Source organism: Athalia rosae, chromosome 8, assembly GCF_917208135.1.
Source record: "Athalia rosae chromosome 8, iyAthRosa1.1, whole genome shotgun sequence".
NCBI classification, from domain to species: Eukaryota; Metazoa; Arthropoda; class Insecta; order Hymenoptera; family Athaliidae; genus Athalia; species Athalia rosae.
The window spans coordinates 3,324,645-3,345,633 of record NC_064033.1 but is presented as its reverse complement, the minus strand read 5'-3'; the positions used below and the strand labels follow the sequence as shown (position 1 = coordinate 3,345,633).

General features: G+C 46.4%; 1 protein-coding gene across 1 annotated transcript in view; it reads right to left on the bottom strand.

Moving 5' to 3' along the window:
• LOC105684970 (homeobox protein caupolican) overlaps window positions 1–3,706 on the bottom strand; it is a 30,886-nt gene extending 27,180 nt beyond the window's left edge. The window contains exon 1 of the mRNA XM_048659258.1: window positions 3,576–3,706. Within this exon, the coding sequence (XP_048515215.1) occupies window positions 3,576–3,593 (18 nt within the window). The 5' untranslated portion in view covers window positions 3,594–3,706. The remainder of the gene's footprint in view (window positions 1–3,575) is intronic.
• Window positions 3,707–20,989: the final 17,283 nt, after the last annotated feature.

The window sequence follows — 20,989 nt, the reverse complement described above, 5'->3', positions numbered from 1 at the left end:
GGTCGAAAACGGTGTCGAGGAGGCGGCAATTCCCGTATACCTTACGTACATGTACACGTACACGTACGGTACGTGTGCATGTATAAAGCTGGATATCGCTGCCGTTGGTGGCGGAAACGCCGCGGACGACATCGGGGTATATTACGGTAGAGCGCAGTCGACACTTTAACAGTGACGGTACAAAAGTGTTGCGCACTTCTTTCGACGATCGTCGCGCTTCACGTTTACTTGTCCGACGCGAATCGTCCGTCCGTACAACGGGCGGGGGAGGGGGCGGGGGAGGGGGAGGGGTACGGGGGCGAAAAAGTGGCGGGGGTCCGCCGAGGGGAAACGCCGTCGAGAAGGGTGGGGACCGGGGTGGGGATTGCGAACCTCCGCTAACCGTGATCGCTATTTTTCTTCCCCTAGAGAGGGGAAGGGGCTGGGGGGCTCGGGGGGCGTCGGTACGAAACGACAAGGGGAAGATTTCCGTCGCTCGAGCAACCCTCGGCTACGTAATACGCGCCGTCGTTGTTATCATTGTTGTTGTTATTATTATTATTATTATTATTACCATTATCGAGATTGTCGTTATTTGTTTCTCTCGCACGTCGTTCGATGCAAATTTTTTCTCTCTCTCTCTCTCTCTCTCTCTCTCGTACAGCTCCGAGAGTCCTATCGAATTTTTTTCGATCCGAAACATCTACCTTACGGGGGGGGGGGGACGGTGAGAAGGGGATGACGAAATAACCGACGAACGAGTAAACGGTAGCATCCCTGCGCTATCACCCTCCCCCCCCCCCCCGCCCTCCTACCCTTGACAAAGCTTCGGGGTGATTCTTTCGCCCCTCCGCGACAGTGGGAGGCTCGGTTTTCCGTTTTTTCCCCTATGTGGGCGCGGCCTGATTTGCCTCGCTCCGCCCCCCTACCTCCCACCCACTTTCCTAACGTCGAGTTCCCCCCCCCCCCCTCCCGCCACCGCCACCGTCGGAACCAGGGACGGATTCCACGTTTCGTAGAGGGATGGTTGTAGAGCGACGCTACTCATCGCACTCGACACGACCGACAACTAATATACAGACGGTACTAGCCGAGACCAAGGCTGAGAAGAAGTAACATCGGGTATGGGCGGAAGGACATTTGCATACGTACGTAAAATTTGTCTGTCGCACACACACTCGGTGTGTTCTCGTTGTGTCGTTATATGCGGTATATATATATGTATAGACGATATTCACAAAGGAAACCATCGCGTTGAACTGCGACGGGAACTCGACAAGATGTGAAACATCGTTGTGTAGTCGTTGTCGTCCCCCCCCAACCCCCCGTTTGTTAACACCAACCCCTTTGGTTACGTACCGAGGATATCGAGGTGTGCGTGAAGGGTAACGGAATACGACGTACGTTTTACACTGTTCGGGAAAAAAAAAAAAAAAAACAACTATCTCTTCTCAACCGTGGTAAGTATAGGTACGAATTCACAGAAAAGTGTGCGGAAAGAGTGGACCGCTGCTACGCGATGAACGCATTCGACGAGGTGTACATCTTCAGCTTCGATCCACGAGAAGTTGGTTTCGTGAATCGTGACGCACACAGTTCACCTGAAATCTCACAATCGGGGCTGGAAAACTTCGAGCAAGTTCGTTTGGGCAAAATTTCGCACGTTCTCGTCAACCGCTGCCGCGGAATCATCGTCATATACGTGCGTTCCAGATGTGCGACGACGAGCTCGAAAAATTACAGCGACTTATTCGAGGACGGGGGGATGTAACGAGAAGCAGGGAAGGTGGGTTACCGGTGTCCACGTTGTCGCTAACTCGTGGTTAAACTAACTAGAGAGACTCACGTCAGTTTCGGAGTCCTCCCCGGAATACGGTCGGACTTAAACACTTTCGAGTAACGTGTACGGGGAACGAGGTGTATTCTCGGGTATATCGCAGGCACGGCTCCAACCGACCTTACGATATCGTTAAAAGCTCGTTGGCACTGCGCCGCTCCGGTGTATCTGGTCTTTTCTGGCGGCGACGCGTCCGCGGACGCGCCGCCGGAGGGGATGGGCGGTTTTCATCTCGTTCCCCGTGGTGGGGGTCGAGTTACCTTTTTCCCCCCGCGTCATTTCCCACCCGGGAGAGGGGATGATACGTAACGCGTAGTCGTCCTCCACCCTCCCTCCCTCCCTCCCTCGTTCGAAGGAAGGGACGCGCGACGACGCGAGGGGGGTAAGGAGCGGCGAGGCGGCGCCTCGGGTCGCCGCGAGTCGCCTCCTCGTTCGATTCTACTTCTTATTTCTTTATTCCGACGTCTATAGTCCTATTCTTTGTAACGCTGACGTTGCAGCGTAACGTGTTGCCCGCGGGGCTTTTAAATACATGTACTCGGCACACGCGTGTGACAGCACTTCGACAGGTTCTCATCGTGAGTGAGACGTTCGTCTGAGATATCGCGGGGGAGGGAATGAGAGGGAAAGCGGGCTGCGGGAGAGGGAGGGAGAGAGAGAGGGTGAGAGAGAGGGAGGGTGAGAAGGGGTGTGAGCGAAGGTACCATTTACAGATGGCAAGGTTCTACCCTGATTCACCAGAGAGCGCTACTCTTCGGTTAAATTCAACCCCCCCTCCCCCCCCCCCCCCTCGCCACTCGATGAATTATTTTCTATAAAAATCCTCCACGCAAGCGCTGATAAGGCTTTATCTATTACAAACATTTTAGATACATATACGCAATTCGGACATTATCTGGGATTTTCGGTGACATGAAAAGCAAAATTCTGTACGATACCAGCCTGCCGCCTATCGAGATTAGTCGAGAGATTACGTCCCATATTTGATCGTGTCCGATCCAACGGAGATATGTCTCAACGCGATTCGACGTTTTTTGAAAATTTATATTTTTTTTTTACCCTCGAAACGTCATTTATGCCCCCCGATTTCCGTAACATATTCTCTCGGAAGGAAACTACCGTTGTTCGCTCAGTTTTTTTCCAATCCGTTTTTCGCCAAAAAGTATCTCATTATAAAAGCGGAGCAGACGTTTTGACAATTTTTCGAAGAGGGATGAAACTGAGTGTATTCAAGATGTTCAGCCCTTACTTCGAAACGGAGTAACTTAGCGAGCGGAAATTGGTAGGCTTGAACTCGGCGTTGCACGCGTACACGAGCATAGTAGTGGTAGTAGTATAGGTAGAAGGGGTTGAACTCGAGTGATTAATCTCCTCGGATTGATAGTGGATCGCGGGGGGTTGCTTTTCCTACGTTCTTAACCAGCCCCCCCTCTCGCGAGACGTCTCTCTTCGTTATAATACTTCCATAAATAACCGGAGGTGTTCGGTGTGTACGAGTTTGTATACGCGAAGCCGGTGAGTTAATTAATATAATTAATACACCCCGCATGTGCGTTAATACCGTAGTCTCGAGTCGTCGTTGTCTTCCACCACCGAGAGATACTCGCCCCGCGATCACAGCTTTGCTTTCGACGATAATTCATCCCAAGTATAACCGACGATTTATCAACGTCGTATATCGTCACTATGTAGTGTAGTAGAAATAATAAACCTGCATTGTATCGCGAACGCGATAACGAACCACCGGTATAACACTCACCTCACGTACGACGTGCATTATTTCATACGTACAACTTTTTTCTATTTTTTTTTCTTTTTCTTCTTCCGTTTAATTATTTTTCGATTCATTGTAAAAAGCGCGATGTATAACGCGCGCGCGCGCGTTGTAATGGACGGTACTGTGTTTCTCTTTGTACTATAATTAGTCTAATACACGTTCGGAATGATAACGATTGCAAACAGCGATTATTGTTACGCTGATATTGCATGAGTGCTTAGCGAATTATTATCGCGTGTGTGTGTGTGTGTTTGTGTCCGCTGTGTATCGTATAAAGCGAGAGCGCATCGACGGTATCAACCCTGCGTACGTGCGATGCACGTAGAGGTACGATATATTTACCAGTTTCGGATTCACGTCGCCGTCGCGGTATCTTCGAAGGAATTGAAGAAAAAATCGAAAAAAAAATATTGAAATTACGTTATACCTACGAAACGGGAGGAAATAAAAAAAAACCGCGCGGTTTTGCTCGCGTTCTACTCGTACGTACGTACGCCTGACTCCGTTAAAAATCGCGACGCGTATCACGACTACGTGCGATACGATCTATCGTCGATCGAAAACTCTGATCTTAATTAAAGCGACGCACAATGACACAGGCTACGTACGAACGATCGAACGATTCGATATTGCGCGGCTTTTGTGTGGATCGAATATGTTTTCCATCGATGCCGCCATCTAATCTTCGTTTAATTCGATACGCGAATGGATTCATAATTGTGCAAAATGAGGTCGGGAATATCTGCGTAAAAAATGCCGATTCATTCAAGATTATTGTAATTTTGTAGAATAAAAAAAAAAACAAAAAAAAAACTTTTCGTCACTCCTCTCGTTCACGGGTGTACGGATATCGATTTTATCGGTATATATCTGCAGTTCGTGGAAGAAAAAAAAAATATTTTTGCTACAAAAAACCTGTCGGAGTTTTTTTTTGTTTGGTTCGTCGAGTGCTTACCTATCGTCGATGTGATTCCAAGTTCAACATTGTTTATCGGTCGATCGAGGCCGCGATCGAAATCTGGTATGGAAGAGCGCAGGGAAATTATTCATCACCATACGACCATCGAAACGTGTAATCTGTATTGATTCGACGCCGATACGCCTTTCTGGGAAAATCGAAATTCTCTCTCGTCGGAGCCCGGTGACAAGTATTTTTTTCAATGAAATGACCACCGCAAAAATTGGTACGCAATGAAAAGAAAAATGATAAAAATTCCGTAAAAAAATATCCGTACACTTTCGTCGGAGGTGGAGATCGTTCGATTAATTAGTCGAGAGAGAAGATAGGAGTCATCGGAGAGTGAAATTCTAGTCGAACAAAGTTCTAATGGGTGGTGAAGGATGGGGGGCGGGTATGAGAATGGAGGTGTATAATTTTGAAGAGCGGGGTTTTCAGGATCTGGTCGGCAACATGAAAGATCGGGTTGAACCTCGCGCGGCTTTTCGAACTTCAAGGTGGCGTCGTCCGGAGGGGAAGTATCCGTCGGTCTAGAACGAGACGAGGGAGAGAGAAGAAAAAAAAAAATACGGTCGAAAAAAGGGACGAACGAGTAAAAATCAAAAAAAAGGTAGCACGAAAATAAAGGCGATCAAACCTCCGAGTTCATTAATTAAGCGAAGCGTGAGATTTCCATCCCCCTCACCTGCACCTCGCTTTCCTCTTCTTAGCGCCCCTCCGTCACCCGGGCATCGCTTCGTTTGATCCAAAGGGAACGCCGACAGGACTGACGAAATCCGAGTAGACGAGGCTAATACCGGCCCCCATACCTCCACCCCCCTCATTCGATCGCCAACCCGACGCAATTCGTCCGAAAAGCAAACCTCTTCGTTTCAGTTTTATATTCTCCTTCGATTCGCTTCTTCTTCTTTCGTCAAAAACGCTACCTGTATATTCACCTGCGTTCAAACCCGCTCGCCCAATGATCAATCTCTTGTCATTTTTCTCTCGAAAAAATTTTGAGATCTCTATTCCATCAAAGTTCAAGAAAAAAAATTACCCCAATCTCGCGTACTCCTCGAAAATTATATTCGATGTACGATCGAACCGATTTTTTTTTTCTTTCGAATTCTGCTACGTTTCATCTGATCGCGTATCGTCCCATCTTATCTACTTTCTCGATAGAATAGATTGCGCGAAGCGTAACGTACATAATATATGTACAGACGAGTGTATGTATGTATATGGAAGTTATGTGTACAGCCTGTATGTTTTCTAAGGGCCCCGAAGAGGAGTGGCAAAAGTTGCCGTTGACGAGGATGGCCGCTACGCGCGGTCGTTGATTACGGGAAGACAAGTTATATAGGGACCCCTTGCCCCGTCGTCCCCGTTTTCATCCTTTTTTTTTTTTTTTTCATCCTCTCAGCGTTGCCCTAGGGTTCCCCCCGCGTTGCCCTTGCGTCGTATTGCTCCGGCGATCTTCATTCTCGAAGTTGCTTTTTTTTTTTCTCTTTTTCTTTTTCTTGGTTCGGTGGTTTTTTTTACTCGATTTTTTTTGTTGTGGTTTTTTTTTTTTTTCTCTTTTTCTTTTATTTCTCTCACCTGTGCGGCAAAAGATGCTTCGAGAAACCACCGCCAATGGGGTATCGCCAGGTTTGAGAGCCGCGACCAATCCCCGCTGATGAATCCCTAGCGTCCCGGTCCAGAGCACAACCTCCTTTCTCTTCGGTTGCCTCATTAGATGTCCGCCTGCCTTATGCAGCCTCCTCAATCCTCCCCCTTTTCTACCTCCGCGTCATCCTACCGAGGAACTTTTTTAAAGTCCTCTACGCCTCGACGTTGTTATTATTATTGTTATAGCTGCACACGGCTCGTACACACCAGTGCACGTATTGGTTTCCATGTACAAAACCGCCTCGAGCCGGGGTACGCCTCTTTCCGATACCTAGTCATGTTTCATTATTTCCATGGAATCATTAAACGTGTCGAGTCACCCGCTACCCCCTCCGTCCATTGGTCGGATTCGGCCTCCTTCCCCTCCCGTTCCAAGGGTATACCCCTCACGTGTGCTTCGTTACAAAGAGAAGAAACGGAAAGAAAGAAAGAAGGAAAAAAAATAAAATAAAATAAAAAACTTTGAAAAAAGAAAAAAGAAGAGAAGAAAATTACTCTTCACTACCTGCAAGAAATACCTTAAAGAGCGGCGTTCGCGGTGTGTGCGGTATATCGGTGAGGGGAATATCTTTTTCTCTCTCTCTCTCTCTCTCTGAATCGTCTTCGTTCGTCTCTTTCTGTTTCCTCTGAAGATTTTTTTTTTCCTCCCACTATTTTCGATTCGCTCGCGCTCGTACGATGCTGCCACCTGGTATACTGGAATATTGTGAACTGAAATCATTATTTATTCATTAATTATTTTGGTTTAATTTGTTGTTTCATTTTTCATTCATTTTCATCCGCATCGGTACGCCCGCTTACCGTATCGTACGGGAAGGACTTTTCAGAGGATCCTGATAACCTGGAAATTAAATTCAAAATAGCTACGAAGATTTTGACAAAATATGACGAATGTGACTTCGGTCTTCTCACCGTGTTTCATCTGTATTCATAATTCGTCGATCATTAATTGTTACTGGGTGTTTTTTATTCGCCATTTACATAAATTATCGCAATATTCACACTCCGTCGCGAGTCTTTTGCTTAATTAATTATACCCGTTCGGTACGTTCGTTATCGATGGAGAAAAAAAAAGAAATCATATCAATGTATATTGGTTGTAAAAGATAAGGTGTGAAAATGAAAAAAAAAAAGGGGAAAAAAATGAAACACGGTTGGTTTGTACGTATATTTGATAATTTAGTCGCCTTCGACCGTCGGCAAAGATCAGCGGTCTCTTCTACTCCGCATGGATAGAAAAAAATGTGGGAAGAAAAATTTTTGGATCGTTTTATTCGTGGGATTTTTGCGGTACACCAGATGTGAAGGTGTCCAAAAATTTTGGGGTCTGTGCGGATTCTCCGGTCGTCAGTCGAATGTATTTCTAGTTTACGTCGTTTCCCACCCTGTACATATAGATAGAAATGTACTAAATGCTACTTATGTTCTCGACAATCTCCAATTACTCTCCCTATTGTCCGACGGAGATCCGACGTCGGCGTCGTCTGGCGTCGTCTAGCTTTTGCCGTAAGTTAGACACGTCGATACGTTTCTCTACTTGTATACGTATACATATACGCGGAGTGTTACCTATACCGAAACTCCGGTCGACTTAACGCTAATTGGAAGATTGTCAGCAACAAACCGCGTATTGTAGTCAAACTTGTCAACGCGTCAGCAAATTATTGTCGAGATAAACGCGACCTCAACGCACCCGCGACGTTCGTTATCATCCCTAGTTTTTAACCGTGCTGCTTTTTTTCGCTCATACGTTCGCTCTCTTCCCTCTCTTCCCTCTCTCTCTCCATCGAGAGAAGAATGTTCGCTGATTTATCGATAATCTGGCCTATTTCGATCACATAAAAACCACGATGGCTTGAAAATAAGTATCGATAGAGGATAAAAAAGTTACAAATCGTTCTCGCGATTCCTACGTTTCGCTAAATTTATATGATTTCGAATCGGTTGATGGATCGAAATATTGCTTTTTTCTCACCAATTTTACGCGACAAAATGCGTTACAACGTGCCGTAAACGTCGTGATCACTGCGCCAAAATCAAAATCACGAATTATATATTACCCCGATAAATTGTTCGTACGACGAAAGATATTCGTTTATAATCGAATAAATTTTATCCTTCCTTCAACTGATTCGATTAAGTTTAGAAAAATGACGACCATTTTGCGAATTCCGATACGGTACAACGATTGAAATTTATTACCCGTTTGATATTTCGACGCGACGTTAGAGAATTAATTACTATTCGTAACTGCGAAATTCCGTGCATTCGCCTTCGTTTTACGGAGAGCGTATGAATATTTTGCATTTCTTTTTTTTTCTTTTTCTTTTTCTTTTTCTATTCCCTCATTGCGTGAGAAAACTTTTTCCCTCTTCCAAAAGATCGTCGAGTATCGACACAGCCGTATACGCCTGTACATCGTTACAACCGTCTGAATTTATTTATCATCGTTTAGTCTCGCCGATCGAAAACGATGAAATAAAAGAGGACGCATCCCCGAAGCTTTGTACATTACATATGTACGGTGTGCATATATCGTATAGGTGTACATACTTCGCGTGGTGTAGGTAACAACGTTTGGACCATAGAAATAATACATGTTACTCGACATTAGTTCGGTATCGGGCGAATCGGGGGATGTGAGAGATAAAAAAAAAATTAATAAATAAAAAACGGTACATCTGTACAGCGCATAATAAACAGCGTTTCAAATCTACTAAAATACAGATTTGGTTCAAGAGAAGGTACATCGCACGGCTATATTCGGACGTGCGCTCGGTGAAAGAAAATAGAACAGAAAAAAAAAAAAAACAGAAAAAAACAAAAATGAAAGAAAGAAAGAAAAAAAAAATGTTCGGTTGGCGAGGAACAACGGCGGCGTGTTCTGCATCTCGCGGTCATGTTTTGCCCGGCTTATGAATTTATTGGTGGCCATTTGTTAGACATTAGGAACACAGAGAGAAGGTTATACAGCGCGTGGGCGTTGGTAAAAAACGTACGTATATTCGTTAACCCCGTGACGAGAAAAAAGAGGAAAACAAGCGCCGCGAAGAGCGCGTGAAAAAAGAGTAAAATAGAAGAAGAAGAAGAAAAATAATAATCACGATTTGCGGCGGTTGATCAACGGCGCAAAATATGTACCGCGTTCGCCGCGGGGGAGGAAGGGACGGGGAAGGGACGGGCCTAGAAAAAACGACTAGTTTCGTCGGAGCGAAAAATTTTTACACCCGGAGTCGGTGGCGCGCGCGCGCCCCGCGATTGAATGGACTCGCGGGGTGTACGGGCGCCGGACGGCTATATGAACGAATGAATGAACGAACGAACGAATGAATGAATCGCGCGTTTATTCGCGGTTTGAAAATTTGACGCTTCGAAAAACGGCGAAAGATTTAGAGCGATCTCGATAGGGTCGAACTGTATACGTATACGTACAGTATACATCCCGCGGGACGTTGAGCGGTCAGAAGAATTCTGGTGGAACCGCACGCCGAGAGTGGCGCGTCGCTTTTTCAAACCACCCGCTAGGAAGGCGAACCCCTAAATCAAATTTTCTGCAGCGAAGCGCACCGTTCGCCGCGGTCCCGCATATACATACACACATATATCACGTGGAAACGAAGGGCCGTGCATATACCTACAACGCGGGCACGTGGACCGCGAAAAGCGAACCGCCCGAATACGGAGACGAAATTCAACCTTGTTGCAATTTCCTACCGATCTACACACCGCGAACGCACGCCGATGATAATTTCGTCGCTGATACTTTCCATCGAGATAAAACGCTCGCCTATAATTCCGTCGTCCGGTCGCTCGTCGTTCGACTCCGAATGTACATGTACATACATACGTATAAACGCGATTACGTAGGCGCGCGGGTATCCCGCAGGAGTCGCGCTGAACTTCCCGTATAGGTACCTAACCGATAACCGTTACACGGTCGAACAAAAATCTCGACCTCGAATACCCGGCTTGACCTTTTTCTCCCGCTAGGTACCGAAGGTAACGACGACGCGTTTCAACCGCAACTATACGGACGTCCCGCCCTGCCGGGTGTAACGGAGATACGACGATCCCCAGGGATATAAACAATTGGGGAGGGGGGGGAATGGGGCGAATCACGTTTACGGGGGTGAGTTGAGTTTATTTTTCCTTTCTTTTTTTCGTTTTTGCTTCGAATTGCTTTGCTTTTTTTTTTCTTTCTCAACGAACAAAAATCAAACGACGTCGTATCATTGTATCCGCGTACATGCGACGCGCTGCCTCCGTTCCCCCGAGTGTCCGCTATTCCCATTTCGTTTCGTAGGGGGCCGGACCCCGGGGCCCGGGTCTCGTACTGGATAACGTAAATAATATATTAATATAAGATACGAGTGGCGGCGGATGGCAGGGCACCGGGAGGTAATGGATGCGAGGGCCCGCTGGAAGTGACGGCCCTCGCTGTTGCTCGCTGTTACTTTGGCCCTTCACGGTTGAAATTCCTGGTTCCTCTCGCCGGACCCCTGGGGGACCGCGGGACGCTGTCACCACCCCCCGCCAAGACCTTCGGGACTCTCGAGACCCCCGCGAGACCTGGACGCAACTACGAAATCGCCCTTGGCCGAGGCAGAGGCTTTGGCCGAACTCGCGTAACGTACGCACGGATATTATATGAGCGCGGCTTAAATTTTACCACGAGAATTTAACTCGTACGTTGTTGTTGTTGTTGTTGTTGTTGTTATTGTACCAAAAAATTGAAACGTCAAAAACGAACGCGGGAGATCACGTCGCATTCGACTGTCCCCGATACGCGTAACGCGGTCCTTAAAATCTCGGTCCGATATGGGAACGAGAGGGGAATCGAGGAGTTAAATTTTCGAGATCGAATCGAAGGTCGAGGGTAGTTCGTTTGTTTTTCGTTTTTTTTCTCTTTTTCTTTCCTTCCGACAACGGAGGATCTTCGTCACGTCTTCAAATCCAAGACCGGAGTCCAGATTAGTTTCCGATCGGTGGTTCCTCGGGGTCCGGTTTTTCCGAAGGGAAAAAAATACCAGTTTTTTTTTTTCTTTTTTCTTCTTCTTCTATTCCATCCCCGTCCTCCGGACGAGAGCCCGGAAAGTATAAATTGGGTTCAGGTAAGCGCTGTATCGGGATGGAAGGGAACCGGGTTCCTTGTTATCTCGAAATAATTACCGCGACAAAGATCGATAGTCGAAAAATTTTTTTTTTTTTCGTCCGAAGGAAGAAATAACGCGCCAGCTAACCGCAGACGTCCGACCTCCGATAGAATCGCTCCTCGGATATAGAGTTGAATGGCGCTGAATGACTTTCGTCCATTGACGAAGGACGGGAACCGAGCCGGTACTTTTTTTTATTTTTATTTTTCCCTTTCGCTATCCCGTTTTCTCCTCGTCCCTTACATCCCTCCCTCTCTCTCTCTCTTTCTCACTCTCCCGTCGGACGGGACACTCCGCTATCAGGACACCCCTTGGTATAGTTATATAGTTGGACCGCATCGGAGTCCGGACTTACGACAAGTTTTAAGGTACCCGGGGAATCGTTCCCACTTCTCTCTTCCAAGAAATCAAACGGCCTTTCCGGGATAAATTCCGAGATAAAAAAACAAAAAAACTAAAAAATTAAAAAATAAAAAAGGAAATGAAAAAAGGGACTGAATGAATCGGGAATCCGAAATCTTCAACCTTCGACTATTTACGAGTGTGTCGAAGGTCTTCGGAATCCGTCGGTAGTTTTCCAGTCGTAAACGAACCCCCGGATTCTCCATTCATTAATCGAGTATAACGACCCGATTATCGCCTATTCGAAACAAGAAAAAAAAAAAAACCTATCAAAAGCGATCGGAGGTTCGATTAATTATTCACGTCACACGGACGACAAAAGCTTTCCCAAAAACATGTTCTCGTATCCGAGCACCCGAATTGTAATTTTTTCGTATTTTTTTTTTTTTTTTCGTTTTCTCCCACCGCGCGTGTAAAAAATATCTTTTGTCGTCCGCGGATCGTCGGCGGCGGTGTAATGTAATGGTGAGTCAGTCACTTGTCGCTTAGGTTTTGTACGTGAGACGTGTGAGACTCGAGACTCGATTTGATATTCAACCAAGCATTTTAGCTGCGTGGCGCGCGCGCGCGCGCTACTTTCTCAGAGGATAAAATAATACAAGTACAAGGGGCGTACCCCACCCAGTGTACGCGACGTGTGTCGGGTTTAACGCTAGAAGAAGAAATGAACGTGGCTAACAAGAGTTGACGATAATTATTGTGCTTAGTCAACGACCGCAGCGCGTGTACGTACAACAATGGACCCGTGGAGTTAGGGGTACTTATAGGTACGACGTATGAATAAAATCGACTCGTCGTTGGAACAGGTGAAGGAAGGAGAGAAAAAAAAAAAAAAACAGAAACAGAAACAGAAACAGAAACCCGAAGGAAATACATAAAATGATATAAAAGTTTCGGTGAGGACGAGAGCGGCTGGCAGCTTCTGTCGCGACTATCTACGTGACAGGATGTTCCGGATGTGCCGGCCACGTGCCGTGACCACTGGACGGCTCGACGACACGTGCCATCGCCGTCGTGCGGTTGTCTAGCCGCCCTCCTTGAGCGATCGTAACGTTCGTACACCTCTGGCCGTTTCATTAGCCAAGAAATCTCGTGTTTGAAATGAAGAAGAAGAAGAAGAAGAAAAAAAAGAAAGAAAGAAGTTATCGTCGGTATAACGCAACAATGGGTCACATCGTCGGGGTGGGAGAAAACTGAAGGAAAAGAAAAAAAACACACACGCGCGCACAAAGACGACAGCAGAACGTGACGTTCTTTGTCGGATGTTCACATGTCGTTTTTTCGGGGTTTTTCCAACAACAGTCCGAGAAAACCCATCTCGCGGCGCTTCGGCTTCGGAATTCTCAATTTTCGAAACATCGAGGCTCGCGCGGGTGCGCGACTCACGATCGAGCGATTTATTACCCGTCAGATCGTAAAATTAACTCCTCAGTTATCGAGCCGATGTTTCTTTCTTCTCTGTCCCCGTAGATTCGGTAGCGCGGTGTTCAAATTTTTTCGTGCCTATTTCGAACGCGTTAGGATTCTTTTTTTTTATCCCCCGTCCTTTTTCTCCGATAGTTCGAACGGATAGATCCGGTCGATTAACGATCTCGGGAAAGTTGGCAAGAAATGACGATTGAACGTACGTTCGGTTGGTCATTGCAGGGGAGCCCGTGCACAGGAGACTCGCTAGAAGATACGTCGGTCGACCGCTCCTTCTCTCTCCTCTCTCTCTCCCTCTTTCGCCCCCCCTGCCCCCCCTGCCCCCCCTCTTCTCTTTCTCTCCGCGAATAAAATTCGCTTCCCTCTCGCACAACGGAGAATCGGCGGACCACCCAAAAGGACCTGGACCAGCGGCAGCCGGGCGGCTGGGTCAACCCGACCTATACCGCTCGTTATGCGTCTCGGATCTATACGCGATCCAAAGTCTCACCTCGCGGTTAATCTCCACGAGCTTTTATTTAATTAAACGCCCCTGCGCACCTTTCGCGCACCACCGATCCAACGATCCAACGGCGACATCGACGCGCGAAGTGTTCATTTATTTTATTTTCACCTCGCTTCATTTCTTCTTCTTCATCTTCTTCTACGCTCCTCTGCTCCTCTTCTCTTCGGCATAAATTTCGACGCTCGCTGCGAATGATCTTTGTGAATTTTCCCCTCTATTTTTTTTTTCTTTTTTGTTTCTATTCGAACATTTTAGACTCGCGAGCGATTCGAATCGTCGGACGGATTCTTCGAGGCGTAAAACGGTCCTCGCCGCACCTGCCGAATCGAAAGGTTGCGCGACCTGTAACGAGGATTTACCCCGGAGGCCTGAAAAGGTAGGTACGCGTTCGCGACCGCGGGTTATACATGCATTCATACAACATATCGCGTTACGATATTATTCCTCGTAAAACGAAACGTCGTTTTACATTCGCTCGGAGTAAGATGAACCGAATTAGCCGTGAGTAATATCTTGTCACTGTGTGTATAACATCGGTTAATTTACATCGATGCGCGTGGTGGGTATAACTTCAATATTCGTAGAGGTCGATAAGTACAGCGGAGTTGTTATATTTTTTTATCAGTATAAAAAAAAAAAAATAAAAAAAATAAAGAAACTCTGGCAATGATCTCTCTAACTGACCTTTGGAAATACATTATACGCGCGTATTGTAAGTTTCACGCGCAAACGAGAAAACTGTATCAGTTTCACGCCCGAGATTTATTCGCGTTATTGCAAATAATCTGAAAAAAAAAGTTCGAAGAAATATCAGAAGAAAAATTTCTAATCGGCTCAACGAATTTCCGAGATAGTAAAAATGAGGGATGGGATAATCGTTGCTCCGACGAGTCGACGTTTCGGTATTACGGAGATTGAGAAAAAGAAAAAAAAAATAAATACGGTCGACAATTTGTCGGACATTATTGGCGAACCGTGCTCTCTTTACCGCGAGAATATTTCAAAAAAAAAACTTCCTCCGTCGATGGAGATTTGATAAAATTTTTCCACTTTCGTTTATTCGTTCATTCATTTTTTTAGCGATTAATTTATCACGATTCTCGGTCTATACCGACCGACGTACAACTCTCGTCGAATTTAATAACAATCGTCGTCTGATACCAAACCAGGGATTTGTTGAGACAAGATTAACGAAGTAGATTAATTGAGAAAAACACGATGGCTGCGCCCTAGAAGCTACAGAAAAATAAAATAAAAACCGACCCCCGGATAAGGATAAGCGCGATACGCTCGCGATGCAAAATCTCCAGATTTCTTCCCAAAGTCTCGACCTCTCGTACACGACGCGACGATCGACCGCTGTACGCACACGTTTACCGCGAGATGCGAAAGTCGAGAGCTACGTGCGTGTAGAATTTTTATGAAAATTTCGTCACATTCCGCGACACATTCCGCGACACGTTCGCGATATTTCCCCCCGCGCGCGTTTCGCGAGTAAAACACCACCGTTTAAATTTCGCGAGTCTCTCGTCCGTTCCGACGTCTAAAAAGTTTCCAAAATCAAGGATGTGAAGAGGCGCGTGAAGTTGACAAAAAAAAAAGAAATAAATAAAATAAAATAAAAAGAATTTCAGCAATACGGGCAACGTTCGAAGAATATTTATCGCTCGTTCGCGCGTGTAACGTATGATGCGTCCGAAGTTTTATTACACGTATACGAAGAGCGTACGCTATGTTTAAAAGATGGCGCGTTCCGCGGCACCGGATCACGGGGTTGGTGGCATCGCTCGCGTATACACGACGACGACGACGAGACTTTCTTCGACGATGCAAAGATTTGTACGTTCGAGGAGCGATAAAAAAAAAAACAAACAAATAAATAAATAAATAAAGTGAAGAGAAGGAAAAACGTTCGAACGAACGAACCCGCGGCGAGCGAAGGCTTCGTTCTCGTCGGGGAGACGCGAGCGTTATCTCCCGAATGACGAGAACCCTCGATTTCCATATATCATAACTCGGTTCGTTGCAACACGGGCGCAACGAACACGCTCAGTGCGAATAATTATCGCCGTAGAGAAATCCGACGAGAAATCTGAGAGATTACGAAGATAACGATCGAATAACGCACGCTTACAAATGTCGTCGTTGATCATTACCGTCGCGATAATGACGCACGCGTTACGAGCATAGTTCTCATTTCTCACACTTGAAATTTTTGGAACGATTCGGATCGCCTCCGGGTCATGGGAAAAAGAGTGCGAACAGGGTGTACGCGAATATCGATGATAATTCGTGAAACGGTCGTAACGCGATTATCGTAACGTCGCACGCGTACGTTGACGAGATCGTAGGTAGCTACGTTGTGTACGGTGCCGCAGGTGCAGCGTTTCGGTAATACACGTATACTACATATATGTACAGTAGTCGTATTGTACGGGCGCGCGGTGGTATAAATCGTTATGGGCGTATCTCTATCAGAATGTGTTTTACATTAATACTTTAGTGTTTTAGTGGCGATTGCGGTACGGTTAATGCCACTCCGTTTGTAAGTGGCTAGGCTCCCCGACTTTACAAATTTATACACTCTTCGTCGCTACGCCCGTCCGTACACACTCTCGCGATATCATATCTCAGGTGTAACTTACGACGGTGGACCTCCGGCGATTTTTTCGGGTTCTCAAATTGCGTTCGACGCCGACGCCGACGCGAAAACCCCACCGAGATTTTTCACCCCCCCCCCACCCCCACCCCCACGCCTCGCCACTCCAAAATTTTCGCCCGACGATACATCGAGTTTCGCGCGATTTCCGAGAGCGTCGGACGGTATCTATGACGGAAGAAGAAGACGAAGAAGAGGAGGAGGAGGGGGGAGGAGGATACAATAAAACAAAAATGTTTTAGAATTTACTGCCGAGTTCATACTCGGACCATAACTCTGCCGGTGGTGCCCTTAGCTCGCCTTCCTTCGTCCTGGACTCCGTATCGGTGCGTCGTCCGTGCATGCACGGGTCACTCTCTCTATCTCTCTCTCTCTCTCTCTCTCTCTCTCTCTCTCTCTCACTCTGTATTTATCGGCGAACAAGGAATATGGTTAGTGACGTGATCGCGTCTTGAAAATATGCGCAAAGACCGCGAAGCTCGTTTGTCACCCGAGATGGCCCCCCTTCTTTTCCCTCGTTCGAGGACCTGCCTCTGCACGGACGTACACACTCGCCAGTTATATATTATATCGCGTATAATGTACGCGGATAGACGCGTCTCCGTATCTGTGTATAAATAGTCGCATATATATATATACATATATATAGGCAGATTCTACGATTTTACTTAGGCTTCGTAGATAGGAGTCGACGCGCGGTACTCGTACGTATTTTATACACTAAGAAATGGAAAATCCGCAGTTTCGTTTCCTTCGGCGCGAGCTGTAAACGTCCGTACACCGTCGTCCGCGTGCGTGTGTGTGTGTATACGTGTGTGTGTGTAGGTATATATATATACGTATGGTAAGTCCGTATAGGATACCGTACGGTTTGTACCCCTGGAGCGGGTGTCATCGTTTATCTCACGGTAGAGATCGGGCCCGCCGATAGAGCGGGACGTTTTAATGGCCGAACCATGTTGGAATTAACCAAAACAAAGACGAAGCATCAATTAGGCGACTTTTTCTTCCACTTCTTCCTCTACGCCGCGTTTGCCAGCGTCCCATACGAGCTGCCCGCTGCAGGTCGGAACCGCGCCGTTGGAACGGTGGTGCCCTCGCGCCCCTTCGCCCCTTTTAACCCCCAGCCCCCCATCCGCCGCCTTTTTATAGTCACTTATATATCGCCTTTTGGACGGTGCACCGTGCAAAATTCCCCCCCTCCCCTCCCCCTCCCGCCCCCTCCCCCTAAAACGCCGTGTCCTCCGCTTATGGGGCGAGCGTTTGAAGGCGCTCAGGTAGCAGCATTGTCTCGGATAATGGCTAATAAATTGCCCCGGGGGCCAAACTCGACTAACGTTTCGGACCACCGCGAATATAGGTGAGAAAATTGTCGCGCTGCCACTGATAAAAGTCCGACGAATTAAGTGTCCCTAGCCGTGACGTCGTTCGACGTAACGAGAAACAATATTCTTTATCGTCGAATCGTTAGACGCAAACTTATTACAGGATGCGTGCATAGTAAGGAGTAAAGGCTCCCCAGGAATGCGAAAACCAGAAAAATCGAGAGCGACGTCGCCGATCGGATCTTGGAGTTGCTTTTCATTTACGTTCAAGTGGCGCCTGCGGGGATGTAGCGGGTGAGGTCATCCCGGTTTTTTATTTTATTTTTTCTATTTTTTTTACCTTTTCTTTTTTTAGTCTTACTTTTTCGGACACGTCCGACGTATCGGTGTTTCCATTGCATCCGGTGATATTTCACCTGAGCGGGACCGTACTTGTCCTTGACCGGTTTATACCTATATAGAACCTCCTCTTTTTTGGGAGGGACAAACAAATCATTTCGGACTCCGCATTACACGCTCCTTAGACCCGGTGCAGAGTCTTGAGATATTGTATTTTGGCACGAGGACCTTGTAGTATATATGTACACGTATATACGGTATACCTTGCGACTGTGTCCCCGTGAACCTGATCCCACCGAAACGACATCGGAGGAACTAGGAGTTCTCGGACTCCCTAGGAGTCCGTAGACCGTCGCCAAATAATTAACCTCCTTTACCTGCGCAGGGCGGACGAGACGATTTTTTTTTTTTTTTTTTTCGATATTTGTTCAAAGACTGCTCCTGAAATTTAGTTTTTTTTTCTCGAAAACAGACGCGTCTCGATGACGAACCGAGATACAGGGGGAGAAGAAAACGTCGGCCACACCGCGTGTCGTTTTTTCCTCCGCTGCAGATTCCGTATCTGAGTGGGAAAAAAAAAAAAAGAAAAATAAAGGAAATCTCCTTTCATCCCCGGATTCCGGATATTTTTCCAGGGCTGTTGAAACAGAGTTTGCGAAAACGAGGAGCGAAACAGTGCTATGCATGCATGCACGCGATGACTGATGGATTCCGGATTGAACGAGAGACTGCAGATGACGCGTATCGGCGTCGACTACTAATCACCATCGGTTTCAGATTAATACCGAAACAATTACGCCGTATATTTATAGCTCTCCGTTCTCCGCGTATTCGGAGGTTCATAGAGTTTCGTACCCTCGGCAAACGGGTTTGATAAATCGTCGAGGTCCTTAGGGGGGGAGGGAGGGAGGGAATGACGTAACGCGCGATGTCGCGTCGCCGTTTCAAATTTCTCTATAAATCGTGGTCTCCTTCTCGGCGCGGCGACGGGACCCGTAGACAAAGGATTGTCCAGGTGTGACTGTGACATCTTTGGAACGTCCTGTTCCCCTCCGATTCCCCGTCTCCGTATATAGGGGGGGAAAAAAAAAATTATCTTCGGCCCGCTATACGCGCATACCCTCGCCGAGATCCGAACCGTATCGCTGTCTACTGCCGAGCAGTTTTTCGAACGGTTCGAAAATATTTATGCGGAGACGGCGTTGGCCGGTCGCCGCTGCTGCTTCGTAGTTACGCCATTCGGATGACCGAACGAACGACCGACCGTCCGTTTCGTGCGGTAGGGGCGACCGCTGCATAGCGTCGCGTCGGGGCATCAATGAAACAGTCGCGTGAATGAAACGGACGGACGGGACTCTTGGAAAAAACATTCCGATCTCACGGTTCCCCGGCTGAATTAGGGGGACCGGAATTCTTACGCGGTTCTAGTTTATCCGTACCGTCCGCGGGAGCTGTTAACAGTTTCCCTCTTTCTCTTTTTCTCTCTTCCTCTCTCTCTCTCTCTCTCTGCCTCACTCTCCCTCTTCTCGTCTCCGGGTTTCGCGCCACGGCCGTGATCTATGCGGTGGAAAATTTTATCCCCAACGATCCGCGATATATGTTTAACAAGAATCCGCCGAATTCCGCTACCACGGTGGTAACGGCGAATTCGATCTATTTTAGAATTATTACCGATCGAAATCTCCTCCGCCGGGGACATGTGCGAAAAAAAAATAATACAAACCGAACAAAAAAACTTTCGCGTGAGAAAATATTCCTCCGAAAGATCGGGGGGAAGCTGTGACCAACGACAGCGCGCGCGAGTTTTTAAGGGGAATCTGTGTTTGAATTATTTTCACTGGTAGGAAAAAATATATGATAATGAGATAGGGAAACGAATATATGCATTTTGATCGACGCTCTTCCATTAGCTTCTATACAATCGTATGAGTAGTAATTGCAGCGCTGAGATTGTGACCGGGGAAGTTATACGTTATTTTTTTCCTCTTATATGTGCTTACGTCTGTTTAATATACGCATACTCGATCCTCGCGACGACACATTAGAGGCCATCTCCGCGTCGCTTTGGTCCAGCTAAGCTTTGAAAGAGTGGAGATATACCTCGACCACGTGTACTTTGCCTCCACTTCTGATTTCACGGCGAGTAAGTATGCTGGAATTACATCGACGATTAAGTGAGACGGGTAAGTATATATGTTTTCCGTTCACGGTGTAGTTTCGAGTTGGGAAGACATACTTTTGTGTTTGATCCAATGTATTTTGAGCTCAGGAATCCGAATCTGCTGATTGAATTAATTTTTTGCGAAAACTGGCCAAGTTATCGCCAATTTTTGATTTTCGTACCCCTTGGATTTTTCGGTCTTGGGGTCAAAAATGAAATACGTTAAAAATTAATTGTATTACACTTTTCTGATGTATTTTGACCTCAGGAATCCGAATCTGAAAGAAAAATTGATCTATCTATAAAATTGCCCGAGTTATCGCCAATTTTCAGCTTTTTGGGGTCGAAAAAAAAAAATTGGGTTCTTGATGTATTCTTATGTAATCTGAGCTCAGGAATCTGAATCTGGAAGAAAAATTGATCTATCTATGAAATTGATCGAGTTATCGCCATTTTTAGGCATTTTTTGGCATAAATTTGAGGATATCTCGAAGGGAAAAAATCGTAGCTCAATTTGGACAACGGATTCGTGTTCCTGAGGTCAAAATACATAAGAAAAGTGCCATACGATCAATTTTTAAAAATAAAAATTTTTGGTCAAAATTTGAAAAAATCGTAAGGGGTACCCCTTGGAAAAATCTCAAATTTTGACCAAAAATTTTTATTTTTAAAAATTGATCGTATGGCACTTTTCTTATGTATTTTGACCTCAGGAACACGAATCCGTTGTCCAAATTGAGCTACGATTTTTTCCCTTCGAGATATCCTCAAATTTATGCAAAAAAATGCATAAAAACGGCGATAACTCGATCAATT